The sequence below is a fragment of the Solea senegalensis genome, unplaced genomic scaffold (genome assembly GCF_019176455.1).
Source record: "Solea senegalensis isolate Sse05_10M unplaced genomic scaffold, IFAPA_SoseM_1 scf7180000013451, whole genome shotgun sequence".
In the NCBI taxonomy this organism is placed as follows: domain Eukaryota; kingdom Metazoa; phylum Chordata; class Actinopteri; order Pleuronectiformes; family Soleidae; genus Solea; species Solea senegalensis.
Window position 1 is genome coordinate 65576 of NW_025320826.1, and position 20506 is coordinate 86081.

At 39.3% G+C, this 20506-nt stretch overlaps 1 protein-coding gene across 9 annotated transcripts; it reads left to right on the forward strand.

Annotated features, from left to right (window-relative positions):
* The first annotated feature begins 445 nt into the window (after window positions 1-445).
* Window positions 446-19758, forward strand: clockb (clock circadian regulator b). Of its 9 annotated transcripts, none has more exons than XM_044015427.1 (24): window positions 446-542; window positions 3224-3310; window positions 4076-4228; window positions 4490-4578; window positions 5370-5429; window positions 5735-5883; window positions 6472-6563; window positions 8521-8610; window positions 8943-9063; window positions 9612-9725; window positions 9842-9960; window positions 10474-10556; window positions 10769-10875; window positions 11259-11406; window positions 11519-11594; window positions 12211-12355; window positions 12442-12545; window positions 13105-13326; window positions 13596-13754; window positions 14599-14805; window positions 15431-15624; window positions 15762-15891; window positions 16141-16275; window positions 16448-19758. In XM_044015427.1, the coding sequence occupies exons 4-24, from the start codon at window positions 4562-4564 to the stop codon at window positions 16700-16702; spliced, it is 2727 nt and encodes a 908-aa protein (XP_043871362.1). In that variant the 5' UTR covers window positions 446-542; window positions 3224-3310; window positions 4076-4228; window positions 4490-4561; the 3' UTR covers window positions 16703-19758. The 9 variants fall into 9 exon arrangements, with proteins under 9 accessions (XP_043871362.1, XP_043871364.1, XP_043871360.1 ...); XM_044015425.1 differs by having other exon boundaries at window positions 530-588; XM_044015431.1 differs by having other exon boundaries at window positions 530-588; window positions 16144-16275.
* The last annotated feature ends 748 nt before the right edge of the window (window positions 19759-20506 follow it).

Below are 20506 nucleotides of genomic sequence, written 5' to 3' on the forward strand. Positions count from 1 at the left end.
TTCCCCACTTCCCCACTGATCTCTGCTTTGCTCTGCACCCTCCTGGCCAACGTTCACGATCAGAATCACAGTCAGAATACTTAATTAATCCCCGGGGGAGAGATTAGGTTTCATTGTCACATTCACAGTCAACTCACTGAATACACTACAAACACTAGAAATGTACATTACCACTACTACTACTAATAATAATTGTTATTTTCACTGAATATGTCACAACTACTAATCTGTGGTCATGTATATCTTTCATTCCTGGTCATGATCGCCTGTTTAACTGCAGTCATTTGCGCGCAGAATCGCTTCCTCGTGCTCTTCACATGAGAAACTAGTGGCAGGCAGAGTACCAATCTGTAAGGAGTCAAAACAGCCACTTCGCTCCCTATGCTCCTCTCCTGCGATCTGCTCCTGCTACTGTACTTGCAAAATAGTGCGCTCTACTGTCTCTATTGCGCATGACTGTACGTCGTAATGTGAAGTAGGCCTCCTGTTTTTCTCCCAAGCCGGAGTCCTGCTGGCCCCCACCGCCTGCAACGCCTGCTCAAGTAAGTACAACACGAAGGCTGCGCTCGGTTCTTCGCAAGTGTAAAGGTTTGTTTTAATTGATTGATTGGTGTTTGATCGTGGTATGAAAGCACAGCGGTTGCACACGGTGGTGTGTGTGAGTGAGTGAGTGTGTGTATGTGTGTATGTGTGTGTGTGTTTTTAGCGTGCGGAAGCGGTGGGACTGCAGAGGAGGCTTCGGGACTGTTTCCGCACGCTTGAGGGAGAGCAAGGCCCAGTGACCCACATTCAGAGCAGCCACTGTCGATGTGTACGAGCGCGTGCGTGAGCGCAGCTCTGTCACTGTGTGTCTGTATGCGCGCGCGCGCACGCGTCTGTGTGTGTGTGTGTATATGTACATACATCTGCCGCGAAAATGTTTCCATCATCGCTGGGGTATTAGACGCTACTCGGTCGCAGATATTCGTATTTTTGTCGGGTTTTGCGAGGACCCAGCCCCGCGCTCAGTGCTGCTCGCGGACCAGTGGTAATATTTTTCACACATTATTCTGTCTTCAGTGTCAGTTGTTGCGTGACAGCTTGAGGCTCGGGGCCAGGGCAGCCTGCGTGATATTCTCTCTCTGTGTGGTACAAAGGTGACATGTTTTAATCTGTAATAATACCCGTGTTATTTCGTGTTAGTGGGGACTGTGACGGGACTAAACTGGAGCAGCAGCGGCGGCACGAGCTGATTAACCCCCCCGAGTTAAACTGGCAGTTTAGCTTAGTTAGCCTGCTAGCTAACTGTACGGGCTGCTCCGTTTCGGTTGTGTAACGAACACCTGTGGCATTAAAAGGTGTATTTGATATGTTACTATGCAGTGTGTGATATCTGATGCGCGTGGTGCTTGATCGTATTCACACAATATCACTGCTAACGTCAGTGTTTATTTATTGGCAATGGCGTACAGAGAGTCGCCCAATGAAGAAGCTCAGGCTAATGAGGCTCTACTTATTGGCCATCGGGAAAACATACATACAGTACATGGCGGTCGGTACCCACACACGGAGAGACCCCGAAACGTCTAATAAAACCCAAATATCAACATTATTTTGTATTAACACTGGTGTATTTAGTGTGATAATGGGGGGTTATCGTGTTCACCATATAGGCTATGGATAGAAAAGTATGCTACACACTATATCGAAAAAACATCTTTATCACGACATTATTACCCTGAATAAACCTATCGTAAAGATTGTTTGAACTGTGATAAGTGTACATTGTTCGTTGTGTAGTTTTGGTTGGGCAATAATATATCATAAATGCAGAACATTGTTTTGTTTTTGGTTTTAAAATTTATCCTAATATGGCCAACACTCTTTAATGTGTAAATCCCAAAACCCCAAATACCTGGTACTTGTTTTGAAAAAAAATGAGAAGAGAATTTGTTAGACAACTACATTAATGGACATTGTAGTTTTATTTTAATTATATTGTTTACAGTTTGTATACAGTAGCAGAACATGTTTGTGTGTTAGGGGGTTGTGTTAGGGGGACGGTTGATTATTATCTAATTGGTTAATTATTACTTTTTAATATAAGTTTACACATTTGTTTTTCTCTGAAAGTTTATAAATGGCACTAATATCACTGAAAACAGCCTTTTTGTTGTCTAAATTCATGTGTTAAATAATGACTTTATTTAATTTTTTTTCATAAAAACAAATGCACTGCAGTACAGAAAAATGCTAATTGGAGAGACCGACAATATTACATGTACACAACTCCGTGTGTTGAGTGTTACTACTAATTAAAATGTTATATATTATGATATGGACAGGAAGAAAAGAAAACTGACCAAACATATCAGCCAAAATTAGCATCATATATCGTCGATCCACTGCCCTTATTTCAAAAGATCAACATCAATCTCTAATGTGAAATACAAACATACATGTAAATAGAAAAGGAAATTTATAGACCATATGAATTTAAGAACACACTCCACATAGTGTGACCATTTATTGTGACCTTCCTGCCCACTGACATATCTTAACTACAGAGTCCTCTTAAATTGGTTTTGTAGGGAAAAATTGTGATTCATGTGGTCCAGAAGGTTATCTGGAATTGTTTGACAAGTTTGGGGAAAAAAACAGAACACCAGGCATTTCTTTCATGTAATGCTTAATTGTGGAGAGTAGCTGGTTAGTTTAATTATTCAGGTCATTGGGAAGGAATTTTACTATCAATATGAGTATTGGTTATGGAGTCTTGGTTATGCTTCCACCATATTTTGAAGATCGGCTGTGGAAAATGGTGATTTTTGTTGTCACTAACTAATAGATGTGAAAAAGAATGACTTCTCGGCTTGATGTCATCATAAAGTGAATATGTTTGGGCTTTAGGATTATTGATCAGGCCCTTCTGTAGCTTCATCAATTTTATAACTGTTTGTTACTTCTTTGTGTATTTAAAAAAAAAGATATATATATATGTAAACCAAACCATTGATTTGTAATACAAAAATAAACACAATTTGGTGCACTTTAAATCTTTAAGTTGACCAAAATTAAACATTTTCTTTGGTTTGTTTCAAGTCCTCATTCACCATTTTCACCATTCAAAATTTGCAGTCACTGACACATTCATATGCTTTGTTGGTCTTGAGTATTTGCATGCACATAGTAAACAAGCTATATGATGGTATGATTGTTAGTCCAGGTTTCTTTTGTGTTTCAGGTGAGGTGTGGTTTACATGAGAACGGTTGTCAGTGCCTGAAAGGATAAAATCAGCCGTTTTTTACCAGCAAGAAGACATTAAAGATAGTAAGATAAAATATACTGTATAATAAAATATACTGTATAATAAAATCATTAAAATTATAATTAAACACATGGTTTTTTTATAAAACCTGGGCATTGTGCACCACAATCATGGAGTAATTTAGTTAATTTTACTAATTCAATATTAACAACTATGGTTTTAGTCCAGGTTTACATGGCTGTGTTGATATTATGCATGCTTAAAATAAATTATTCGGGATTAATTCAGGACCTTTTTTACACAGGTCCGTCAGTTATTTGTTTGTTGTTTTAAATCATTGTACTAGCAACAAAACAGTGTACATTTATACTGTTTCAATATGCTGAGTGGTGATGTGTAAAATTGGTGAAAACTTGCTTGTCAAGTTGTCATTGTTTTATGAATCGTTTGTCTACTGGCTGGTAACCTGTTAGAGCCATAACATTATAGCAACCTATGTTTTCATTAGGTTTGCTTCTTCTTAAACAAATTGAATGTGCATGTGAGTGATGTCTACATGTGAAACAAAAATAAAATAGAATAGAGGAAATACACATGTACTGTATATCAGAAAATTCCGGTTTTTCTACTATTTTTTTAGCTTTTAAATGTTAAAAGTCTAATTATTATCTGTAGTTAGTCTAGGGCTAATAAATAGAGAGGGACTTTTCTTCACTATTTCTGTGGTGGTAAAGATGATGGAAGATAGAATATTGTTAGAAGCTGCCCTGACACTAACTCTGTGCCTCTGCTTCATTACATTTTTCTTCTAATTTCTCCCACCTCAGGTCTGGTTGAGCATCATGTCTCTCCTATGGACAGATGCCCTCTCATGGCCCTGATGACCTTAACATCAGTTTTGCCTGGAGAGTCACCTTTGACCCCAAGCCCTTACTGTGACCCCTGAGAAAAGACTGATCTCGTATACACGTTGCAGTGGGGTGAGATGACAACTCGCATATAAACAATTTAATGTGTTATGATGAACTAGTTGTTCTCTTTAACTGAATTAATCTAATTATGCTTTATTTAGATGCATTTTCTGTCAACACACGTTGCAGTAAATAATGTGTTACTGTTCACAAATGCTGTGTACTGTGTGCCAAAGCATTCACTCGCTCCTGCTTTTAGTCGGCTAAGTTGGAGTATAAATCACTATAGGTACTTAAACTAATATGGCACTCCTTTTTCTGTCTCTGCAGGTGGTCTTCCAAATGCCTACCTCACGCCTAAAGAGCTATTCACTCCAGCCACAACCCTGATCAGCAGCCACCATGACATCAAGCATAGGGTATGCAACAAAACAAACACACACACCCGCACACAATGCACACAGTATCCTTTTAAAAGGGTAATGGCTAATGCATTTCCATACAAACTTTCCACTACAAATTTAAGGTATACAAAGTTGATTTAAGTTTTTGATGAGTTAAATGCGTTGTTTTTATTGTATTACATTACACTGAAATTGGTTTAGATGCATATGGGGACATATTAGTGGCAACTCTGAATGTAATGCGGCTCATCCACCACTATTACCTCAGAGCCTTTACATTATAGACATTATAAAAGTAGACTTTATGGGAGTACAATTGGATTGGATTTCAGTAAATGGGAAGTTTATTGTGATTTGTTATAAAGTCTACACATCAACGCAGACAACAAATATAAGAATTGTCAACATATAGATTTGACAAAATCTAATGTCTTTTATGATATCGTTATTGCAAATTTAATTATTTATTGATATTATTAAATTGTGTGCTACAGTAGGAAATATTTCTTGCTTTATTCACTCTGACCTATATTAAGTGAAACATAAGCAAGAACATGCCTTATTGCGTGCATGCTCTCGTAACCTTCTTGGCAAGTAAAACGCATTCCTTCCTTCGCTCTTTCTGACTGACTCACTCTATTTTTTTGTGTGACCCAAAAATAAACCTGCTCCTGGCATGTAGGAATCCTCTCATTAGCCACCATCCATCATTAACTATTATCAACTGTGTGTATCTGCTTTTAAACTGCCAGCAAATATGCAGACACGTGAAACTCTGAAATGTCTTCTTGTCTCGCTTTCTTTAGGGATGATTGTAGCATCTTTGATGGGTTGATGGAAGAAGATGAAAAGGACAAAGCGAAACGGTAAGACAGATAACGATGATGTATTGTACGCCTGACATTACACTGATCCTTCTCAGACATCTCGTGTTATTTTTAAACACTGTGTCATGGCTGGACATACATTTGTAGATGAGTATGTGACAGTTCAAACATCTAACCCAAGCGTTTCTAGGTTGCATGTACTAATTTTCAAAGTTGTTTTTTTCCCCTGTAAATGTAAAATGGTCAGTCTGGACAAAGAAATAGAACAGAAACGGAACTGTGTCAAAATCTTTGTGACCACTTTACATTTGTAATCTAATTCAAAACTGTGGTTTGGATCACAGTGTGTCCCGTAACAAGTCTGAGAAGAAACGGAGAGACCAGTTCAATGTCCTCATCAAGGAACTTGGCACGATGTTGCCAGGCAACACCAGGAAGATGGACAAGTCCACCATCCTGCAGAAAAGCATTGACTTCTTGTGTAAACACAAAGGTTAGTTATTTTTTACACCCTCATTTTACTTCCTGTGTTTATGTTGAGCAACACGGTGGCTCTTTTTTGAATATATATTTATTATTTTCTAATCTTTCACTTGTGTGTACACTGTGGTCATTGCTTGTTTACTCTCATGACTAGAGTGTGTTGGAAACAGGTTTTATTACACACATGGATAATGCATAGAGAAATGTGTAGCTGTGTATTTTTTGCCTTTAATGTTTTATGACTGATAACCATCGAACCAACCAATTTGTTGTTCCTGTGCTTCTCTCCCCTCTTGAGCCGAGCTGATCGCCACCTGAATACTAAGAATTCTTTATGCTAAAATATCTAACACTGTGCGAGGATTACAAATTATTTTAATCCCAGTTTATTGCTGTGCATGTTAATTAATCATCAGGCTGTTTTTTTGTCACTCTGAATCCTAAAGTATCATTACATGTTTGTACCATATGGCCTGTGTTATTGGCTACTTGTTTTTACTCATCATGTCACGTCTCCTAATTATGTTTTTTATTTACCTGAAAGAACTTTGTTATTGTGTCTGAAACATGTGCACACTCTTTTTCGCTCTGTCATCAGAGATCGCTGCTCAGTCGGAGTCGAGTGAGATCAGGCAGGACTGGAAGCCTCCATTTCTTAGCAATGAAGAGTTCACCCAGCTCATGCTGGAGGTCAGACGTCTTACATTTTTGACTGTACTTCTGGCTTTTAGGAGAGAGCACAAGTGATATGGCTCCTGCTTTGTTGGAGCTGTCATGTTTAATCTCATTTCTTAAGGGTTAACAATAAATACATGGATTCAATTCAATTCAATTCAATTTTATTTGTATAGCGCCAAATCATAACATACATTATCTCAAGGCACTGTACATAGACAACATCAAAGAGAGCAGAGAACCCCAACAGTTCACACAATGAGCAAGCACTAGGCATCAGTGGAGAGAAAAAACTCCCTCTTAACAGGAAGAAATCTCTGACAGAACCAGGCTCAGAGATGTGCGGTCATCTGCCTCGACCGGTTGGGGTGAAAGGAAAAATGGGGGACAGTGGAGAGGTGGGGGACAGAAAATGGGGGGAGAGAAAGGACAAGAGGGAGATGAGGGAGAGACAGAAGAGAGAGAGGGAGACCAGCAGCAGATACACAACAACTGTATCAGGTTACAAGTTTATACAGTTACTGATATCGACTTTTTAATTACAAAATAATAATAATGGTGACGATGAGCGTAGCCTCGGAAACTGGATCTTGATCCTGCAACCTGCATGATGAGAATACAGAGAGAGAGAGAGGGAAGGAAGGAAAGACACAAACTAGGGAGAGAAAGAGACAATGTTAATGACATATAAAAAGTCATAATCAAATGCTGAGTGTGAGAGAGTGAATGTGCGTGTACCACAGGAAAATCCCCCAGCAGTTTAGTTCTATAGCAGCATAACTAAGAGATGGTTTAGGTTTCCCTGAACCAGCTCTAACTATAAGCTTTATCAAAAAGGAAAGTTTTAAGTTTAACTTTAAATACAGAGAGAGTGTCCGCCTCCCGAACTATCATTGGAAGCTGGTTCCACAGGAGAGGAGCCTGGTAGCTAAAGGCTCTGCCTCCCATTCTACTCTTACAGACTCTGGGAACCACAAGTAAACCTGTATTTTGTGACCTAAGTGGTCTATTAGGATGATAGGGTAAGACTAGGTCTTTCAGGTATGAAGGGGCCTGACCATTAAGTGCTTTGTACGTGAGGAGGAGGATTTTAAATTTAATTCTAAACTGTATGGGGAGCCAGTGTAGAGAAGCTAACACTGGAGTTATATGGTCTCTCTTTCTAGTTCCTGTCAGAACTCGTGCTGCAGCATTTTGAATTAACTGAAGGATTCTAACAGACTTGTTAGAACATCCTGCTAATAAGGAGTTACAGTAATCTAATCTAGATGTAACAAAAGCATGAACTAGTTTTTCAGCATCCTGTAAAGACAGAATATTTCTAATTTTCATAATGTTCCGCAGGTGGAAGAAAGCTGTTCTGGAAATTAGTTTTATGTGTGAATCAAAAGACATTTCCTGGTCAAAAGTAACTCCAAGGTTCCTCACAGTGGAACTGGAAGCCAGGGTGATGTCATCTAAAGTGACAATGTGATCAGAAAGTTTTTCTCTGAGGTTTTTAGGGCCGAGTATAATGACCTCAGTTTTTTCTGAGTTTAAAAGTAGAAAGTTACATGTCATCCAGGACTTAATGTCTCTGAGACATTCCTGGAGTTGAACAACCTGATTTATTTCATCTGGCCTCATCGATAGATATAGCTGTGTGTCATCTGCATAACAATGAAAATGTATGTTATGCTTTCTAATAATGTTCCCTAGAGGAAGCATATATAAGGTAAAAAGTATAGGCCCAAGCACTGAGCCTTGTGGAACTCCACAATTAACTTCTGTTTGTAGTGAGGCTTTATCATTAACGTGAACAAACTGGAATCTATCAGATAAGTATGATGACATGGATGTTTCCTATATGTTTATTACAAATCACTTTTATCATTTAAACAAAAATCTAACTCATAACAGCTTCCATCTTTTATTTCTGCTGCTGTAGGCCAACATGTCACACAGTCCTGTCTCTTTCTGTCTTCATTATTAGGCTCTGGATGGGTTCTTTATAGCAATAATGACTGATGGGAATATCCTCTATGTCTCCGAGAGTGTCACCTCACTACTAGAACACCTACCGGTGAGTAACAATGACTTGCTCTTTAGCCTGGTATGTGTGAGTCACCATGTCAATTGTAGAACAAGCTTGTTTGGATTTACAGTCAGAATGTTTTGTGTTTATTTAATAAGCGTTATTTGTGTGTATGGTGAACACCTGTCAACTCTTTAAGCTTTGTTACAATTGTACCTGTTGAGATGAAACCTGTAGCCTGTGTGCATAGAAAAAATTATTTGCTTTTACACAAATAAAGAAGCAACATAGCATAGATGTGTTGAATAGGGGTTGGAGTGAGTTCTCATGCTTGTGTGTGTGTGTGTGTGTGTGTGTGTCTGCATATATGTTTTCCTCAGGCGGATTTGGTGGACCAGAACCTGTTAAACTTTCTGCCAATTGGGGAACACTCTGATGTTTACAAGGCTCTGTCCACACATCCTTCAGACTCAGAGAGCCTTAGTTCCGATTACCAGAAAAGTCAGTAACACTTAGTCATCTTATGTAATACTTATGAAATTATATGTAACTATTTTTGGTGGTAAAATATTAATTATACTAACTGTATTCCAGTACTTCAGGATACACAGATTACGACTGATATTTATTAATTACCGCAGCCAGGGAGGTTGTTTTTTTGGTTTCTTTTGCCAGCATTTGTCTGTCTATGACTACTAACCCAAAAAAATTATTGATAACAATTTGTAGGGATTTAGGTTATGACAAAGACCACAACGGTCTCATTGACAATTAATGAAGCCTATTGTGAATTTGTCTGTTCGGGAATTAAAAAACATTTTCACTGGCTCTGTAGGCCGGAAGAGTTACATACAAAATAATCCTAGCCCTGAGCTATCTTCTCTTCACTGTAACTACTGAACAAAGAACCACAGTTAATTATGAGTGCGGCAACAATCATCAGCACAAAAGACACTGGCTTAATCTTTGTATGATGTCAGGGCAGTAATTTTACAATTTTGGCTTGATACATTTTAAGAACAAAAGTTTTATTGCCTTTTTTTCCCCAGGTAAGAATCACATGGAGTTCTGCTGCCACATGCTACGTGGGGCCATTGACCCCAAAGAACCTCCTGTATATGAATACGTTAAGTTCATCGGCAACTTTAAGTCACTCAACAACGGTGAGTCACATAAATGGAAAATGTTTTTTATTGTATTGCAGTGAACCAATATTGCATCGGAGAAATATTTAAATCTGGTTAAAGTGACTCAAAACGGTATCCTCTCTCTTTTTTAGTTCCCAATGTGACGAGGAATGGTTTGGCAGGGGTTTTACAGCGGTCGCTACAACCTGCTTTTGATGATCAGGTGTGCTTTGTGGCCACAGTCCGATTGGCCAAACCTCAGTTCATTAAGGTATGCTGCAGCCGCACGCACATACTCAGTGTCACTCATTTTCCAAATTTTTTTGTTCACAGAAACATAATAAATGCTGCTCAGGGCATAAACTGTTTTTTTTTTTTTTTTGCTGTTTCATCAATTTGAAATTTAGTTAATACATTATTTAAAATATATAAGAAAAACAAAATCAGATCAAACGGACCATAAGTGTTTTTTAATTAATGTTTATTGAAGTTAAGCTATTGTGTGTATCATTTGTTATCATTATAAATTGTATTTTAAGGAAAGTCAGGAATGGTATTGAGCATGAAATGTTTACTTAAAACATAAGATTAGTCAAATGTCACATCCCGAGGTCACTGCGACCATACAGAAGATGTTTTGGGTTTTTGTTTTGCCCCGTGAGCATGAGCTCACCTGAAAGCTTTACTGGAGATGACCTGACAATAATTTAGTGGCTAAAGTGTCTTCATTATAAACATATAGTGCATGTGTGAGATGGTAATTCTAGTTTGTTTTATGTTGTAGGAGATGTGTACAGTGGAGGAGCCCAATGAAGAATTTACCTCCAGACACAGTTTAGAATGGAAGTTCCTCTTTTTAGACCACAGGTAAACACACGCGCATCAGAAATATTTCCTGGACGGTAAATGAATAACACTGTGCATGTCTCTGAATGCCTGAAAATCTTATTTTTACACATAAAAAAGGCTTTTCGTCACTAAGTTTATTCTGAATTCTGTTTCAGAAGCGTATTTGATTCACTCTGCTATCTTTCTGCGGCATTTAATCTTGTTTATAATGTTGCGTTATTTCTTTTCAGAGCTCCACCAATCATAGGCTACTTGCCTTTTGAGGTTCTGGGAACATCAGGGTACGACTATTATCATGTGGATGACCTGGAGACACTAGCAAAGTGTCATGAGCACTGTAAGGGCATACTTACACATATATATTCTGTTTTTGGAGCTGCTATGTGTAAAATATGCACAAACACCGACCTTTAGCTTTTAGAACAGTTTTGCAATCCCAATTCAAAGCATCGTAGAATGTGGGCCGCCACTCACAGAAGGTTTCTGTAACAATGAAACACAGACCTGCACTTATACACTGTGTTTATGCACATGCACCTACACATACATAACTGTCCCACTGTCAATTTAGTTTTATTACATTGAAACCTAGTTTTTAAAAACAAAATACATTACATTTGACCTGTGACATATTGTGGTCCTTTTTTTGACTTAATAAAGTATTTTCTGATTGTGTATAACATCTCTGCTCTCATCTGCCTTTGCCTTTGTCTCATTCAGTGATGCAGTATGGGAAAGGGAAGTCTTGCTACTATCGTTTCCTGACTAAAGGTCAACAGTGGATTTGGCTGCAGACGCATTACTATATCACTTATCACCAGTGGAATTCTAGACCTGAGTTTATTGTCTGCACGCATACAGTTGTGAGGTACATCCATCTCATCTTCACTTCAATTCTCTCTTTCACTAACTATCTTTCATTTTCTTTTTGTCTTGGTGATTAAATACTTACATTAAATTTTTTTTTGTCAAAAATGCAGCTATGCAGAAGTGAGGGCAGAGCAGCGCAGGGAGCTGGGTATTGAAGAGTCTAACCCAGAGATCACTGTGGATAAGGTGAGAAATTGCTCCTGGAAATCATATTTATCCATACGTTTTCATAAATACATGAACTGTATTTTTAAATTGTAACAATACAGATTTTATAAGCAAGAATTTACTCATTTTGTAATATGTTTGTTGTTAAAGTCAGTGTTGTAACTAAAAGCTAAAACGTAAAAGTACATTATTATTATTATCATTATTATCATTATTATTATTATTATTGTTGTCAAAAGTCACTCAAATAAATGCCAGCTGCTTTCCAATATGAACTTAATGAACTCAAAAAAAAAGGGAAGTCAAAGGTCTATTCTTGGACATTTTATTATCCATTTACTTCTGTCAGACAGTTGTTATTACACTATCCTTCTTGTTTGTGACACTGTGTTTCCTGTTATGTCAATGAACTGAGCTTAATCCACTTTGGTCTTGATAGCCTTTAAGACATTATATTAGGAAAAAAATGAATCAAACGTTGGTTATACTTATCTTGATTCTTTGGTCACTCACCCTTCAGCTCTGCTACAGTATTTCCCCACTGTATGTAATGTGACTTATATTTTAAAGGATATATTAAAATTAGGATATTAAAGGCTATCATGTGCATTTTCCTCCACATATCTGTGTGCAGAGTCAAGACTCGGGCTCCGAGTCACAGCTGAATACATCAAGCCTCAAGGAAGCCCTGGAGCGATTTGACCGTAGCCGAACAGCCTCAACCTCCTCACGCAGTTCCCGAAAGTCCTCATCCCACGTCTCTGACAACACTTGCACTTGTAGGGACACAAGCGAACACACATTATATACTGTATCATCGGTTTTATCTGAACTTTTTTCTCATCTTTTATTTTTTTCCCTGCAGCAACAGCCTCCAAGCTACACATGGACACTGCAACACCTCCTCGGCAGTCGCTCGCCTCCACCATGGAGATGACATCACAGCGTCGTTCATCCATCAGCAGCCAGGTGACTGAATAATTGGTCTAAAGCAGTTACAAACCTTATGTACAAACCTTTCAGTTTGTACATAAGCTGATGTCTGTGACCATAATTGACACACTAAATTCAGTTGTAATTCTGTGTGGTTTAAGAAAGTTCATACATATCATTTGATGTAACAAAGTGGCAACTGGTAGTGATGGCATCCATGGGAATTGGAACTCCCATTTTGAAGCCTCCAGAATCAGGTTTTGGCTGGAGCAATGTTGAAATGCAGAGATATCACCTGCAACCTGGCTCCTATTGGAGAATACCAGCTGTCAATTACACTTGTTTATACTCGTACATGATCATCCTCTAAATGAGAACATAATTGACAAAATTGACATCATGTTTTATGGAAGAAGACCTGAAACTAGTGACTAGTAGAGGACATTACCTCCTCAGGACAATGTTAACTGATGTTATAAGTCAAATGAGGCCTAATTTCAATTCAAAGGGAGTTCTTTTTGCAAACAATAAATCTGTTATAATATTTTTTATATGTGTATAATCGTAACATTGCTGATTATTTGTGTATTTGCAGTCGATGAGCTCTCAGACCACAGGACAGAGTGTGACTCCAGGCATAATCACTCAGCAGCAGCAACAACAACAACAACAACAACAACAACAACAACAGCAGCAGCAGCAGCAGCAGCAGCAGCAACAACAGCAACAGCAGCAACAACAACAGCAACAGCAGCAGCAGCAGCAGCAGCAACAACAACAACAACAACAACCGCAGCAGTTACAGACAAATGTACAGGTGTGACTACATAAGCCGTCAGTTAGGTTTTTAATACTGGCTGGGGAATTGTAGGTGATTGTGGGCATTTTCACAGTTTTTGCCATTTTATTGACCATAACATACATTGGTGAATAGAGAAAATAATTGACTTATCAATAATAATCAGGTAATTAGCTGCTTCTCTTTTAAGGTGTTAGAGAACATCAGCTGCTGCTAACTGTACATACACATACATACAGTTTATTCTGCTAAGTTATGGGACTTGTTATTTTTTCTCCACCCCACAGCCTGTGATGGAGTTTTCGGCCCAGGTGAATGCCATGCAGCACCTAAAGGAACAGCTGGAGCAGAGGACCAGATTGATCCAGGCGAACATCCAGAGGCAACAAGAGGAACTCCGACACATTCAAGAGCAGCTGCAGAGAGTCCAGGGACAGGGCATACAGGTACGACAGAGACATTAGAACTGTGAAATCAGCAGCTTTTCATATAGAACGTTGTTTTTATATATATATGTCTTTGCATATAAGCTACAAATTGATTATTTTTTGTCTTGAAATACAATTTAGAACAATAGTCTATGAGTTGTTCCTAACAAAATGTTGTTTATCTGGAGAGGTGCTGTCAGAGCCTTCCATGAGCCAGACACATGAACAGTGAGGGTGGCTCTAAATTTAGACACAAACAAGTTTCTGAATCTACAACTCGCTGGCACGAGACCTCAGGCTGGTTTTACCTGCTGGTTGACATCACAATGGCTGACTATGGTGTTTTTTTTTGATGCCAACTTCATATCCAGAACTTATATGAACCATGAACTTTTGATATTTTTTCTCCTTTCCTCTCATGTCTTTTTCTCTTGACTGATAAATATTCTCTTGACTGATAAAAGGACTTTATTTTGTAAAACAGTGTGCAATATGAATGTGCCTTACCAGCACCATTTAAAGTAAAAGAAAAATTGTATTCAAACAATAATCCAGAGAGCTACTTAAGTTTACCAAACTCCTTTACATGCGTAACAGTGCAATTGCATATTTACTGTTTGAAAAGTCATTTTAACAATCCCAAGCTCAGCAGTCCCAAGCTTTCTGTTTCTCACTGCAATGTTTCCATATTTAAGAAATCAAGCCTCTTCTGCTGTGTTGTACCTGACTTGGAAAAAATGCAATAGCAGACATTCATGACCTGCTTTTGTAGCGTGCACACATAATTTGTTTAACAAAAATAACTGCATCACTGTGCGTAGCGATAAATGTGGGTTGACCTGTGGTGTTTTGACTTTGACAGATGTTGCTGCAGCAGCAAAGTGGAGCGATGAACACACAGCTCCCTCAAGTGGCGTCGGTCCAACAGCCGACGTCCCTGACCAGTCAGGTCCAGCAAACAACTATTAACCCCGTCCACCCAGGAACTCAGCAGCTGACCATCCAGCAGCAGGTGCCAACCCAGCAGCAGAATCTACAGCAGCAGCAGCAGCCCAATACCCTCACACAGGTGAGATACACACTCATTATGACTGGATTCTTCCATCCTCAGCAAAGTGACGACACTGCGTACCATAGCTAAGGTCATCTCAGCTCTTTAGCAATGCTGTATGAAGTATTTGTTGGTCACATTTATGTTTCAAGCTACAGAAGCACCACTGTTCCATAGAGCTGTCATGTTCACATGTCATTCTGATGACGGGAAGAGCCACAGGGACTGCTGTATGTGTGTAATCATGTGAGAGGGTATGAGTACTGTGACGCAGTTGCAGCTACAGTACATGTAACAATAGAGTCACCCTCTCTGTAGCTCTGTACTGTTTGAAGGCTAGACAGGCTCTCCTCATTCCACTCAACGTCTGTTCAGCTTTTACCAGCCCCTTCACCTTGAATGCATTTTGTTGTACAAAGTGCTGGATTCTCATTTCCATTTCACTGTCTGTAAACTCATGGTTTTATGTCATGTTTGATGTAAATGGAAAATGGCTTTGTCTCCCCCTTCTTGCAGTGATAATAATTACCTCTATGTTGGATTCTTTCAAGCTTTTTTGAAAAATGAAATGTCACAAATTGTCCATATTCTGTCTGTTATAATGATATTTTCCTCCCTCCTTCCCCACTTTGCCCATCTTTAGCCCCAACGTCAGCTCCAACAACCTACCCAGGCTCAGCCTCAGACCCAGGGTGCTGTATCTGCTCCACTTTACAACACCATGATGATTTCACAGCCAGGACAGCCCAATGTGCTGCAGATCAGCACCAGCCTGCCACAGAACAACACACCTCAAGGGACAACTGTGGCCACCTTTACACAAGATCGACAGATAAGGTAAGAAGACAGCATCCAAACCGGATACAGAGAGGTGCTGCTCCTTAGTAACCAGACGTCCTTGTTGAAACCAAATAGTTTACTTGGACTTGAATAACTGACACTGAAATGCATTTTTGCATACTTTATTTCTCCAGGTTTCCTGCAGCGCAGCAGCTGGTGACCAAGCTGGTGACGGCTCCAATGGCATGTGGTGCAGTCATGGTGCCCACCTCCATGTTCATGGGACAGGTGGTCACTGCATACAACCCCTTTGGTGGGCAACAGGTAAAGATCAATCCATAAGAAAAGAAAGAAACAGTGTGTATGTGTGTGTGTGTATATATATATATATACACACACACACACACACACACAAGACTGTTGTTGTTGTTTAATGAAAAAAATTGGACATTCCACAGATTTATCTAAATGCATTAAAATACCTATTGATATTCTAAACTTCATTTATTTTTCATGTCTCTTTTTTCCACTTTATCCCCCGTTTGTTCTCTGTTAACTCTGTTGTCATTTTAGCAGGGGGGGCAGACGCAAACTCTGACTCTGCAACCAGCCCAACCAACTCAAGGTCAACCTGACGGCCAAAACCAGACAGCCGTTGTGGCTCAGAGCGGCCAGCAGGGGCAGCAGCAACAACAGCAATTTCTACAGGTATCGGTAAAGGGCAGCAAAAACATTGATTTGTTTTTATTTCAGTGAACAATGTAGAAATGCTGCAATGAGTTATTTCCGACAAGAAAGAGGGGCAAAATGAATTTAAAGGATAAGAATTATTGAATGTTTTGTATACTAAAACCCTTGCACTGTTTTGCGGTTTTGTCAGGGCACTCGTCTTCTTCACAGTAACCAGTCTACCCAGCTGATTCTGCAGGCAGCTTTCCCACTCCAACAACAGGGCACATTCACCCAGGCCTCACAGCAGCAGCAGCAGCAGCAGCAGCAGCAACAGCAACAACAAAGACAACAGCAGCAATCTCACCACCAGAGGCACCAGCAGCAGCTGAAACCGCAGCCCCAGAAACAGCAGAAAGCCCCGTCATCGCACAGGACTGACAGTGTTAGCAGCCAACCTCAGTAAAGTGCAGAAAAAAAAAGTTCAGATGACTGAAACTCTCACAGGGCTGATTTTTTTCTTTGGTTTTGTGGCTGCCCCAAATTTCCTTTTCCCCCGTAACGATCGCCCTCCCTTCCTCCAACTAAACAAAACCAATCATAGGAAAAAGGAAAGAGTCCACAAGGAACTCGCTTACGATTGTCTCCATGGCAACAAGACGGATTCGGATCCACTTTTTCCGTCGCGGGAGGTGGAGTTGAGGGAGCACTGGTATCCGTGGAAGCTCCTCCACAAACATCCAGAGAACGTTTTAATCACCACAGTAACGACAGACTTTTTAAAAAGGTGCGTCAAAAGTGGACTGACCTTGTACAGATTAACTGTATGATATAAAGAAAATGTGTAAATATCAAGTATAGCCTAACAGGAAACAGAAATGTAGTATTTTATATGATTGCATGGAAAGAATAACTGTGTAAGCTTTTATTAGTCGCTTTTGAAAACTGAATTTTTACTTTCTTCAAGTGTTTTCTGGTCAAAGACTGAGCAGAGACTCCCCTCCCTCCCTCCTTCCTCCACTTACCCAAAAAACAACAGAGTCCAGATTAAGGCTTTAAAGTTCTGTCAGTTTGTTGGGTGGTTGGGCATGGGTTGATTTTCTTTTGTGGAAGTTGTGTAACTGTGTCTCTTAGATGATACCGGCTCTTTTTAACTTTGTAATTCTACATTATGTTTGGCAAGAAACAAAATTACAGTTAAACTTAATTATTTGCAGGATGATCACTGTACGTATAACGGGTTTAGTGATTCCAAGTGCCAATAACAGACACTTTTTATTTCAAGCAGACTATTCAAAGGCGTATATATTTTTCAACAAAATATTACCCCTAATAAACTTAAGCGTGTGTATATAGTAGGGATTATTTTTGAATAGAGAGCCCTATACATAACAAAATGGTTTATCCTCACCCTGAAACTTCAGCACTTGATGTGGTTGTGTACAGTAAATCACTGTCGAGACCTAGTTTGTTATCTGTGGCGTGATTCTGTGAGCTAATGTGTGCTTTTGGGAATACAATCTTTGTATGTGTGTTTGCATGAGAGTGTCTGTGGTCGTGTGCGTCTGTTGCCCCTTGTGTCTTACAATAATTGACTTAGTAAGTGTTTGGAGTTGCTGGATGGTACTTGTATTCTCAGGAATGTGGGAAGTTTTGCTTCTGCCTCAGTCTGGAACCAGACCAGGAAGGATTAGACAGTGATGCTGCAAAAGACCAGAGGAAGAAGTGTCGCAACATAAAGGGTGTGGTGGTGACCGAGTCAAATCTGAACCGTAGTCATTTTTGTTTCCTTGTGAATGTAGTTGTGAAGGATGGCGACTCTAAAGAGAGGGGTAAAAAAATATCCTTTTTTCTTGTTGTGGTCAGAGAGGTTGTTGCGATCCAGGGGAACAGAAATATAAAGAAACCTTTGTCAGCTTTTATTCAGATTGAAATCAAGTGACTGTTGCACCAGTGAACCTGTCTCATGGTCTTCTGTATACTCAGTGTTTTATCCTCATTTCTCTTCCTAGGCCTCAGAAACCCTCATGCAGTTCAGTCCACTCAGCTCTCAGTTCTCAAACGGCAGTGAAAACCAGGACTGGGCCGAGGTCCATTTTTAAATAAAATGGAAATGGTCTCATCTCCTGTAATATAGTCATAAGCCATATCAAACAGAAAAGCCTTGGTTTGCAGGAAGTTACGGTGGTTGGCAACGGAGCATTTAGAATGTGTTGTATTATCACCCAGTGTAGTGTGTGTGTTTGAGCGCGCGTCTGCCTGTGTGTGTCCTCTTCTTGAATCACTTGGAAGTCAGTATTGGCTTCCTCTGATAGCCAATCAGTTCTTGCGTTGCAGTATAAAGTAATAATTGTAATATTCAAGAAACTTCCTCTTCATTAGGGCTCAGTATTCTGAAAGCCCATGTGTGGGACAGCTCAACTTGAATTCATGTTTGTGTGTGTGAGAGAGTCTGTGTGTGTGCATGTTAACTGTCACTGTAACCCACTATATTTTCATATGGAAATGTGAGTGTGTGTGTATGTGTTTGCGTGTGAGTGAGGAAAGGATGGATGGCAATGCAGAGCATTGGTCGCCTGTCAAGCTAAGCTGGGTACTGTTATTGTTTTACAATGACACACTGCCCAAAAAAACTAACTACACATCATCGGACCAGTCTCGAATAGTAACCCTCAGAAAAGCAACTTTAATATAGCGTAAGTAGCAATTTGTGTGATTTTTAGCAAAGACAAATCCTTGGGTCTTTCCACAAAAAAAAGAGACTTGTTAAGAGACTTTACACTGAGGGACTTACTATTCAAACCAGGTCTTCCACCCATCACATAGCTAATATATGTAGATCCTCTATGGACTAGTCTGTTTAAAGCATCACTTTAAAGGATTATGTTTAAATCTCTATAGTTTGTGTCACTGATATCCAGCCCAAAGAATGTAAAGGTGTTTTTAAAGAGACTCATGGATGTTGTAACTGTTGATTATGGAGAAACTTTGATCAGCGTTTTGATGAAGGAAGTTAAGGGGTATGCAAGGAAATCGTGTCTCTAATGGCAAGAATCCACACATAGAATCTGATATACAATCTTATTTACAGTCTTTGCATTTAACAACAAACAAATAAACCATAACATAAAAAAGTTAAATGTTTGCCACAATAATGTTCTGACAATTTATGGATGGGTAAGAGGATGTTTGAAATGGGATGCCACGGAAAAAAAGCAAAAAAAAAAACAAACAAAACAAGGCCCTCTACACAGATCTCTAGATCCTAGATCTAGGATAATACTGTACACATACACAAAGCTAAGTACACCAGTATTCAGTGTAAAATGGTGCTATGCTCACCTGTACTGTATGTATGTATAACCCCTCCCTCTGCTCTTGAACTGTGCCCCTTTATCTACCCCAAAGTCAAATGTAATAATAATAATCAATATTTTGAAGCAAAAATGTTTGCTATTATAATCCCTTTCTCCCCCTCTTGGTCATTTTGAAAATAAAAAATGTTGCAAATATTATCCCTGACACATGTCTACTGTAGTTATGTTGTGTTTATGGTCTGTTGGCCAAGCTTGTGGTGTGGCAACATCTGTGCACCACTTGGATCAATTTGGAAATACTTCAATACTTGTTAAAAAAGGATTACAATGGAAAAATATTTGTGTTATTGTTTTTTACCATCTCTACCATTAAATGTTTTATTATGCTCTGTGCAGACATGTCTTCATGTCCTTCTCAGAATATGTGTATATACACACAGTCAGGCCTCTTTATTAGGTACAGAGGACACCTAATAAAGGGGCAGGAGTGGCACCTGGTGGTCTTTCATGTGTTGTGCGTTCACATATGGTTGCTTACAACTGTCGTTGTAGTGATTTTTTTTTTCAATGTATTATTATTCTCCTCTACCTCTTGCATGAACTGCTATTTTCAAAGTTTGTTTTAACTCTGTAAAAAATCCCGCTATGATGAGTAGTTATTGAAATAGCCAGAACAGCCTGTCCGGCACTGACCTCCATGCCACTTTTAAACGCACTTAAACATCTTGACCATGCCTAAATGTCTAAATGCATTGCTGACGTGTGACTGGCTGATGAGACATTTGCATGAACAAGTCGTTCAACAGGTGTATCTAATAAAGTAAGGGTATAAGGTCATTATAGGTCAAAATGTTAAAGCTGGGGTAGGTGGAATAACTGGGGACTGTGGGTGATGGGTGGCTTTGACCAATCACAGGGCAGTTCAGAGGGAGAGCAGCTGCATGTATGCACCC